This window comes from Lygodium microphyllum, chromosome 22 (assembly GCF_053477565.2).
Source record: "Lygodium microphyllum isolate KBCC chromosome 22, Lygodium_microphyllum_v1.1.10, whole genome shotgun sequence".
In the NCBI taxonomy this organism is placed as follows: Eukaryota; Viridiplantae; Streptophyta; class Polypodiopsida; order Schizaeales; family Lygodiaceae; genus Lygodium; species Lygodium microphyllum.
Genome location: NC_141156.1, coordinates 47,088,676 through 47,099,595, shown reverse-complemented (window position 1 = coordinate 47,099,595; position 10,920 = coordinate 47,088,676). Strand labels below are relative to the sequence as shown.

At 34.5% G+C, this 10,920-nt stretch overlaps 1 protein-coding gene across 3 annotated transcripts; it reads left to right on the top strand.

Annotated features, from left to right (window-relative positions):
• Positions 1-1,687: 1,687 nt before the first annotated feature.
• LOC148017106 (metacaspase-6-like) lies at positions 1,688-7,229 on the top strand. 3 transcript variants are annotated; one of them, XM_087662665.1, is made up of 3 exons: positions 1,688-1,819; positions 1,983-2,396; positions 6,128-7,229. In XM_087662665.1, the coding sequence occupies exons 1-3, from the start codon at positions 1,813-1,815 to the stop codon at positions 7,039-7,041; spliced, it is 1,335 nt and encodes a 444-aa protein (XP_087518791.1). In that variant the 5' UTR covers positions 1,688-1,812; the 3' UTR covers positions 7,042-7,229. The 3 variants fall into 3 exon arrangements, with proteins under 3 accessions (XP_087518791.1, XP_087518792.1, XP_087518790.1); XM_087662666.1 differs by having other exon boundaries at positions 1,707-1,819; positions 1,989-2,396; XM_087662664.1 differs by having other exon boundaries at positions 1,717-1,819; positions 1,971-2,396.
• The last annotated feature ends 3,691 nt before the right edge of the window (positions 7,230-10,920 follow it).

Below are 10,920 nucleotides of genomic sequence, written 5' to 3'. Positions count from 1 at the left end.
ATGAATATAACTATGAAATTTGCAAAAAAATCTTTATTAAGTCATAAAAATTTACAATTATACACTGTGATGCATTTTTAAAATCACATGACTATAGACACGCTTGTAAGTTTTTCTTTTTGGTTCAAAAAATGCATCACGAGGCCCTCTATGGGCCTAATCCCTTGTAGTGATCTTTGAGTCTTCTTTGCTACTCTCCATAATCATGAGAGGGAGGATTCCACTAAGGTAGGAATTTTAGAGACGTATACAAGTTATTCTTGCATCAATGAACCTTTAACCATGCTACATTTTGGCCTTTTATTTTGCCTTATGAAATCCTTCAGGTTCTTCATGAGGCACCCAAGAAAAACCATCCATCGAGCATGTGACTGTATCACATATGGACATCTCATCCACCAAATGGACTATGAGATATTGTTGTCTTATGAAAATGGTTTGCAGAAAAATCCCCTCCACCAAGCATATCTCAATTGCCATGACTCAAGCATTTTGAAGTAACATGGGATCGATTGTTTTTAATTAAATATACCTTTGAGGAAAGATATATATAAATTACATTAGCATAAGCAAGTGAAAGATTATCTTAAGTTCCACATCAAAATTTCTAGCTAGTAGTATACTGTAGTAACTCAAAGGATCCCCCATTTCATAAGTCCTCTTTCGTGCTTCTTTGAAACATAATGTGAGATGGTGGTAGGAAGTATAAACTACTAACATCGCATGCATGTTGTCACTTTGTTATTTATACATAAATGTTTTAAATTATGTGTGTAATTGCAAAATTTGACTTACCTATAATCATCTTGTGCCAATCATGCAACTTCAAGCTAAGTAAGTACTCCACGCCTCTTCTTTTGGACTTATGAAGGTCCCCTTTTAACATCACATGTAGCCTATGGGTGTATGAAACTTTAATAGGGCTTGCATTACAACCTTTTCCTATTTTTTTGTTAACAACCATGGTATGTGGTAGAATGGTTTTTAATTTGTTACCTCATGGCCAAGCTCCCCTTCGTTTACCAATACTATGTCTATCCTCTCCTACATGCTGTGAATCTTGGACCCCGATCAAGTGATCCCATATGCTAGACCCCACATTCTTGAATATATGCATAGGATCTAGAGGGTGGTTGAGATTTAGGTGGATCTAATGTGCTGATAAATACTTGTAAAGATGTGCCCCTTAGTTCATGCCTACTAAGCATGTCCACGCTTGCTTGATGGTGTAATGGAATGGGTGCACTCATAGGTGTGGTGCAACAATGGGCTAGATCAATAATTTGTGAGCCCAAAGAGACCAACAAAGAATTGAGTGGTCTCGTGAGCTCTAGACTACAAAGATGAGGTAGATCCAAGGAAAATAGTCGTTAGGCTTGATTGCGAAAGCGTTAATGATCAGCATTTGAGGAGGTAGCTATGAGCGCGGGCTTACGACGATGTGCAAGGTTAAAAGCGATATTGCCAGCCTTCAAAGGCAAATCTGCAAGACACGAGTTAACGGAAAGGAAAGCAACAAGCGACAAGCATGGCGTCGATAATTGAGGAGGAGGACAATGCTAAGCAATACTCTACGTGGAGGCCTAATGATACAATCATAATATGAAGTAAGATGGAAGGTGGCGCAAGGGGTATATATTAGGGCAGGCGATCAGCAGATGGATTAATGTGGTGGGAGAATGCAATCGATACACAGAGAGAGAGAGAGAGAGAGAGAGAGAGAGAGAGAGAGAGAGAGAGAGAGAGAGAGAGAGAGAGAGAGAGCGTGAGCGTGTGCGTGTGTACATCTACGATCAAGGCAACTACAGCGCCATGGCTGGTAATTCTCCACCCAACCTATTTGATGATCATCAGCCTAAGGATAGACAGAGTCGATGAATAATGATTTCCTGCAACCCAGAAGATAACACCTACTAATGATGACAAAAGATATAATATAAGTAACCTACTAATGATGACAATAATATAAGCTGTAATGGAAGGTGCAGGGACGATAACGATGAGGATGAAGAGGGCCCTCGTGGTGGGCTGCAACTACCCGGGCACCCTGGCGGAGCTCCACGGCTGCGTGAACGACGCGTGGCAGGTGCACGGCCTCCTCGTCAGCACTTACGGCTTCGACGCGGACCACGTGGAGGTGCTGGTGGACGATCACGTGGGCGGCCGGGATGCCCCGACGGGCGCCAACATCCGGCGGACGTTGGCGCGGATGGCGTCGTCCTCTCGGCCGGGCGACCTCTTGTTCTTCCACTTCAGCGGCCATGGCACCCGCCTTCCCCCTCATGCCCATCATCATGACGATGATGATCATGATGATGATGATGGCGGCCAGCATGATGATCGCGATGGTGATTACGACGAATGCATCGTCCCATGCGACATGAACCTCCTCACGGGTCGGTATCTCCCTCGCCCCACTCATGCATACGAGTAGCGGTTGGCTTTCCTTTGGATTATTGAGTGGCTTCTGTGCAGAAAACGTTAGTATGTGTTACGATAGTCAAAAAGAAAAATAGTTTGGTGATAACACTCTTGGAGAAAGCCTTTAAAACCCTTGGCTAGTATTTTGGATGATTTTTCTTTTGGTGTTTCCGTGTTGTTGTATAGATTAGAAAGGGGTGTATGTGTGTGTGTGTGTGTGTGTGTGCGCGCGCGCGCACGCGCGTGCGGGGAGGGCAATGGTGATACATTACCACAATGAAAAAAGAGAAACATGAATAAATTTGGACCATTAACCATTAGAGCTAGGTTGAATGTGCCATTAGGTTTAATTAATGATATTTTGTATATAAATTCTCAATGTGTTTCCTTTAAATATCTCATTAGAGTTTAGTAATGGACTACTTGAAGTTATCATAATGCATCATTTTTAAAGCATAAGAAAGTTATTTTTTAATTAAGTCAAAAAGTGTGGATAGTTTAATTTATGTTTCTATACTCAGATATAACTAGTATAACTTTAACTATGATACTAAGACATGTCCTAACTTAATCTAGTAATTGGAACTATTTATATCATGAATCCTATCAATCTTGTGCAATTGAAGTTAATTTTCAACCATATCTAGGCAAATTGACTGTGCATCTTTTGAACAATGCATGAGATGAACAACACTCACACATTAATGTAGCTAACAAGATTTTCTTGGAAACCCATTGTATATCCTAAGATGTTGGCTTGATGAGGAGTACCTTGCAAAACATAAAACATAAACTAAGCAGGTTAGTTGAGATGTGGTGGCTTTGAAATTTCAATATTTTCTTGTTTAAGAATTAACTTATAACTTCATAAAAGGATAGGAATAATATATACAAGCACATGAACATGTCAAAGAGTTGGCACAAGTCTTTTTGTTGTATTATAATTGTGGGGGAAGGTGGCATTCCCTTGTATGCTTTCAAGATCTTCACTTTTGATTACTATTCAATAATATATATATATATATATATATATATATATATAGGTGCTAGTAAAAAATTAGTTTTGAAAGGAGATTATAATGTTGACAAAGATCATACTCATGAAGATCATAGTTGCCTTTAATGTAGTCAAGCCCGCAATCATGAGAAAGAATTGAATGAGTAGACCACACTAACTTCTAAATAAAAAATTCATTAGTTTTGCCTTGAAAAACCTTTGAAGTAAGCATTCCATGACTAACTGAACTCATAATTACATAAGTAATACATAATAGCAATACATTATTAAGTTATGTATAATAATGGCAACAAACTATCCCAACTATCTAAACTAAAGATTTGATAACATTCACTAGTAATGTTTAACATTCATAGCTAGCTAACTAGAGTATTATTAACATTAACTAGTCATACTTGATTACTATGTAACCTATACTACCTCAACAACCAAATTGACCAAAGTGTTAAATAATACGTAATAGCTAACTATACTAACCAGAAATTTGTTGATGACTAAATTCATATTCATTATTATTCACTATGAATTACACATATAAAGTAATTAATTAGTTAAAGAGAATATGTATATTATTTACAATATGATTAGACTAAATTAAACATCATCTAACTATATTATTATAAGTAGAGTTTAAGTATTAACTTGAACTATAATATTAACTATATTACAACCACCTTATGCTTATATTGTAAATAACCCACATCATAACTACGTAAACATTTGATAAATAGAATAATAGATGGATTATCCATTGATTAATCTAATCTATGTACGTATATGGCCTCGGGTATATTACTATTGCATATGGGTCACCCAATTCTACTTGTTGAATTGCATAATGACCATTATCTTACCTCCTTATTGAGGTCACAATATGCTAATAACCCACCTTTGAAGGGATTGTCTCCCTCCCTAGTCCATCCATAACTCCCTTTTCTTTGCTAATTACATTAATTATCTTCTGCTCTCTCCAACCTCTTTAGCTCTCTTTTTGATATTATCAAGAGACAGCCCTATCTTTGATTCATAATTAATATGAACTCTCTCTTTCCTTATTACTAGGCTTCATTCTCTTCTCTAATAAACCTTGATGCTAACTGGCTATCATCCCCTCTATATTATTGCCTAAAGATGTTACATCCCTTCCCTTACTATATTGTGGTTAGCCATTAATGTATATGGTCTATGCATATAGAGAAAGTATCAAATTAGCATCTATAGCTTCATTAATAGGTGTGCATAATCTATTCCTCACCCCAACTAATCAACACACCATCAATGTGTATTAGCCTTGTTTCCATAACTCATGATTTTAGGATTATCTTCTGACTTTCTAAACTGATTGATTGAGTTTTGGTGAATGAGTTTGGAGGTGTCAACATATTTTTTTAAACTAGGGAAGATGCAGTGATTGGAGTTAGATACCATTGTTTTAGTTTCTGGATACTAATAAGTTTATTGGGATCACAAGCCTCTATGTTTTGTGGTAGCTATCATGAGAGAAAGCCATTAATTTTGGAGGAAACTCTTTTGACTAAGTTGGGTAGTGTTTTTCATGAAGCTTGTGATCCATTGCTTCGAGCTGGAGATTGAACTTGCATGAACATTGGGCTATATGTATTGTGTTAGAGTCAGAGATGGTTACAGGGACACTAGGTAGTTGATGTGGAGTAACTGTACAATTGGCTTGGTCTTGTTTAGTTACACTTGTAAAAAGGAACATATTTGGACCACTATTTGCTGCCTTGTCAATTAGGGGTAGTATTCCTCTTCAAGAACACCAGGGCCCTTTGTCCCAACCATCACCTAAGCATGACCTGAATTTGCTCAAAGCAAATCAAACAAGGGCCATATATTCCATAGGGGAAAGCAACCAATTTATTGATATCTAAAGGGCACCTATCAAATATTTATCTTACGAGAAAACTAAAACTTGCAAAAGAGATTTAGGATCCTTTTTTTCTATCTGATATAATGATATAAAAGTTCATGACCAAAGGATAGATATGGACCAGGACCAATTTAGTAAACCCATGCTTTCTAAATTTACATGAAATGAACAAAATGATTTTATTGTAGTTATCCTTCCAAAAGTTAAGTGAGCCATTATGATATAATCATAATTTCACAAGCCAAAAGAGTATATAAATGAGCTTAATTTTTACAAAATTATTGCTAAATTGGGGTATGCTTGCATCATGGTAGTGTAGGGAGGTCTCATTGAAATAACATTGTTACACGGTAAATGTTCATTGTACTATGCTTGCAAAGTGAGTGCGAAATTTTTTTGTTTAATGGCTTTCTTCTTGTGAATCCACTTAGCATTGATAGACTCTACATGTCAAGTTAGTGGTTAACCTCCACCTTAGACCATTGTACTAGTTTGATTAAAATCTTGGTAAATTACACATATTATGTCTTGCAAGTTACAAAGGATTTGATGATAACATTCTACCAAACTAAAATTAGGGTTCATGTTCATCTACTCAATCTACATAAATCGCCATCCTATTATACTCTCATCAAAGCATATGCCTCTTTTTTTCTACAAAATCAAAATAATTAGATAGCAAAGTTTTCATTTTCTTAGTAGGTCATAACTTTCACAGTTAAAAGCCATGTTTATGTATGTCTATGACAATTACAACTCACAATTAGTGACACACAGATTTTACATTGGTTTGGCAGATGAAGACTTTAGAGAAATTGTGAACTTGCTACCAAGTGGTGTAGCTTTTACTATAGTGGCAGACTCTTGCCATAGTGGTGGTCTAGTTCGATATGAAAAGGAACAAATTGGGGATAGCTTCTTTCATGGTCTTAACCCTAATGGAAAGAGAGAAGCACACTCTAGAAACTTGAGATATAGCCTTCCAACCTTGATAGAAGAAGAAGAAAGTAGTGATATTAGATGTAGGACTCAAGAGAATCAACAAGATTACAATGGCTATGAAGGAAAAAAGAGATACTTGCCCCTCTCAACACTCCTTGAAATCTTGAAGCAAAAATCAGGTAATGATGTCAAGTTGGGAAAGATACGGGCGACACTTTACTCTTTGTTTATGGATGATGCAAGCTCCAAGGTGAAAATACTTCACAATCTTCTCATGCCACAAATGACAAAGCATAAAGTACAAGAAAGTAGCAATAGATTGAGTGAAGATGATCAGTTGCAATTTATCCAAAAACCAAAGCATCTTGTGATCGATAACATAGAGCCTAAGTGTTTTGCAAGTCAAAAAAATTCTTGCAAAACAAACTTAGCACAAGAATTAAAAAAAACAGGGTCATTCTTTACAAGGAGCACCAATGAAAAAGGTGAGAGTGATATGGCTATTTTGTTGAGTGCATGCCAAGCTTATGAACCTGCTCAAGATGCCCTCCCACCAGATGGAAATCCCAAAGAAGCTTTTGGAGTAATGACCCATGCATTATGCTCCATTTTGACTCACCAGTGCAAAGATGAAAACATTACAAACTATGATCTTATCTTGAGTGTAAGAAAGCTCTTAGAAAAACAAGGTTTTTCTCAACATCCAGGACTATATTGTAGTGATAACAACACTAGTGAATTTTTCCTATCCTTCCCTAGAAAAGGTTGAGTGAAGTAGGTCTATAGCAAGAAAAGACATATTATGCCTTATCAAGTGAACTACAAAATAAGCAATGGAGGAGAAATGCCAACATTACATCAACATGTCTTTTAAAGACAAGCAAAATTCCTATGTTCATGTGGTAATATCACATATTTACTCAAAGATCATTTGATAACATTTCAAAATGTTATGTTCCATGCATCATTTTACAAAATTGGTTTGCTATTATTTGAATGCACATATTAGTATAGAGTGCTTGTATATTTTGAATCATATATTTGGTTTACAACTTAAATTAGCTAACATGCTACTAAAAGACATGCTTTTCTCAAATCACTTCCAAGGACATGTATACATAGTGTTCTAATAAACATTTTTTTTTTTTTTTTTTTTTTTTTTTTTTGCATTGTGCTCTAGTCAAGGATGTTATAAGTTTCATATGCTATACCTCTAGGTATCTTATACAAAAGTATTGTATAAGTAGTTAATAAGTTTAGCATAGTTAATAAGTCTAGCTTATGTTAAAATCTCTTAATGCAAAGTCTTCAACATTTGTAGCCAAAATATAATCCCATGGTCCAAATACTTTATTGAGTTATGGATCTCCCATTTTGGAGTCTGTAATAGCATCTTTACTAGATTTAAACTATATAAAATGCATGATGAACCATAGAAGAGAAAATCTAATGTCCTAAAAATCATGAAAATTTTAAGGAAAAAAATGAATTTACATTTAGCTCCAAGAGAAATAAAATAACAAGATGAAAGAAAAAAGTAAGCACCTACAATGAGGCAAAATACTTTGAAAATGTATCTCGTGTAGCACAAAAATAATTATAAGAGGAAATTTATAAAAGAAAACAATCATTCATAAGAAGAGGACCAATGCAGAATTGTGGAAAATTAAAATAATGAAATATCATCCAAAGAAAGGTATCACTAAAATATCAAGACAATAAATTCAAAGCTTCTAATGCGTTACATATAAGGCATTTTTATAGTCATCATTTTCAACAATGTGGTCATGCTTTTCAAATAACAAAAACTTAATCTCAATGCAAATTCTATATAGGCTCTTGATTAAGAAAAAATTGACAAACCTCCAAATTGGGACACCATTCCAGATTTTGGAAGTCTCAATGCAAAAGAACATATGTGCAAACCTTACCCTATACTATTATGTATAAGAAATTTGGACATTTTCATTATTCAAGCTTTGTCCTCAAACTTATTGTAGCCTAGTATGTGCTTAGTCTCCAAATTAACACTTAAAAAAACCAAAAATTACCTAGAAAGTTTTCTTTTATGAATTAAGTAAGTTTTTCTATTACACAATTTTTTATTTGAAATAATAACATATTAATTAATTAAATAATTCATTTATAGAGTAAATCAATTTTTACTATTTTAAAATGATTAAATTTTCATTTAAAAATCTAGATAAGTTTAGAAAAATGTATAAGGAAGAGAATAAAATGTTTGCCATTCAATTGATTCATTTCAATTGAGAGTGTTAGGCACGTAGCCTCCTTTATCTTGATAGTATATGTGGTTGGTATGGAGTTTCTTTGTAGGTCTCAATGTTTTAGCACTTAAGTTTTTCAAATATTACTTGATACAAGTGTTTGATATTATTTAGCATTGATGTCATTCATTTGGGTAGATATGCCATCCAATAGTGCTTCTATTATGTGTGTTTAACAAACATGGAGGTAATGAAATAGATGATTGAGTTTGATCCATTTTTAAAAATTGAATGTGTCACGCATCAATTCTCATTGGGCAATATACGATAGCTTAAATTATATTATAAGTAACAAATGCATATTGATTTAATGGAGTGCTTATTTTGTTAATAGTTTATATTGTAAGAGCTGAATCATTACCTAGCATGTATTGATGATTTGGCATGAGGTTGAGCTACTTTAACTTAACATGTCATAGTTCATTCCTTTTTAGTCTTTCTTTCTTTCTTTCTTGGGGTGATTTAAAGGTTGATATTGCATTCATTCTTTGGGCTAATAGACTAACATTTACTTTAACAATTAACATATAATAAAATGTTAACGAGGTTAAGTCATATATAAATATAAACCTTAATATTTGGTATCATGTTGATTATTGTGGTCTTTAGTGGTTATTCCACCATAAGCATCATTTTGGGACAAACTCCTTCACTCTAATAGTTTTTAAAGGGCACAAAACATATTGTGTAAAGACTTCATTGTATAAGGATGAAAGTGTTGTCAATGAATAGATTTTCAATGGTTAAGCAAATGTTTTAGCTAGAGCTATTTCATTTAAAGTAACTCTTTTCCACAAAGTTAAAACATAGGTTCACATATACAACAAATGGTTGTGTAATATCTAGGAACTTTCATTAGTGGGCTTATCATTTTTTTATCATAAAAAGTTTCCAAAAAGTTGAAATATATAGATAAAATCAAATATAAGGATAGAGAACCAAGATACAAATATAAAGAAACCAATATTCATGAAAAAGTTTCTTTTACAACTAGAAATTATCTTCCAAAAGGTCTTGAGTTGTAATAATGAGACCTAGAGAATAGTATGCCATACTTTTAATATGTCTTATGAATATACACAAATTTTGACATATCCTACCTTCAATGACATCATTGACTAAGATGTTCACACCAAGGCTCTTTATTCTCATCATTTTGCCCTCTTCTCCTTGGGTGTTTGACATATTCTCTAGTTTCCTCCATATCATCCCACATTTCCTCACTATAAGAGATGCGAATTTGATGCCATATTCTAGTGGTTTTGTGAAAATTTACGTATATTCAAAATGATAGTTCATATGTTTACTTGCATCATTATTAGTATAAGCATCAATAAATATACCAATATGTACCATTACTTATATTAATACTAGTAAAAACCTAAAAGCAAAAGTTTCCCTTATTCATTTTTGTACTATCATCTTTGATAAATAAGTGCTCCAGTTCTCCATTCTTTTCCTAATTCTAACAATTTCTTGTGTATTTTTTTGTTTCTTCCTTGTATCCCAAAGGAGTTCAAGAAGATTAAGTCTTTTAAGATATTTATTTTTCCATTAGCGTGATTTTAGTTAGAGAAAGAGAGAGAGGAGAATTTAGCTCTAGAGTGGATCTAGAAGGAAAGTAGACAGAGAGAGAAAGTAGATCTAGAAAGAAATAGAGTAGAGAGACAATGGATCTAGATACATAGCATATATAGTAGATCTAAAGAGAGTGGATCTAGAGAGAGACTACAAAGAGAGAGAAGAGAGAGAGAATCTAGAGAGAGAGTGTGGATCTATAGGGAGTAGTTGGTTTAGAGAGAGAGGGAGTAGATATAGAGAGTGTGTGTGGATTAGAGAGAGTAGATCTAGATAGAGAGAGAAGTGAGAGAATGGATAGAGAGAGAGAGAGAGAGAGAGAGAGAGAGAGAATTCATCGACCCAACTTTTCTGCTTAGCTTTACTTACTACCAAGGAGTCTACCACTTCTAAGCTTTAGCATTAAGCCACCTAGCCTCTTGTATTTCCTTACTACTATGAGGTCTATCCAACATCAAGCTTGCTTGTTCTAAGCTTAACCAAGCTTACCTAAGCCCCCCTACTTAGGACCACTTAGACTTTAGGCAACCTAGACTCAATCTTACCTTAGTTAGGCGTTACCTACCTATACCTAGCTAAGCCTTTTGACTTTGGCTTGGAAAATCACTTAAGCAAGAGTTTCAACTCACACTTGTCTTAGGTATACTCAAACTTGCCTACTTGACTAGGCCCAATCATTTGTACCTAACGTCTTATAAGAATCTCAACTTGAGCAACTCTTTCTTTGAAGGACTCAAAACTTAATCTCCTTACAATTAGCTAATTGTTTACCTAAAGACTTG

Excerpts from the sequence above, each read along its gene's own strand:
- LOC148017106 (XM_087662664.1), top strand. Across the intron at positions 2,397-6,127 it reads CGACATGAACCTCCTCACGG|ATGAAGACTTTAGAGAAATT; the intron begins GTCGGTATCTCC and ends TTGGTTTGGCAG.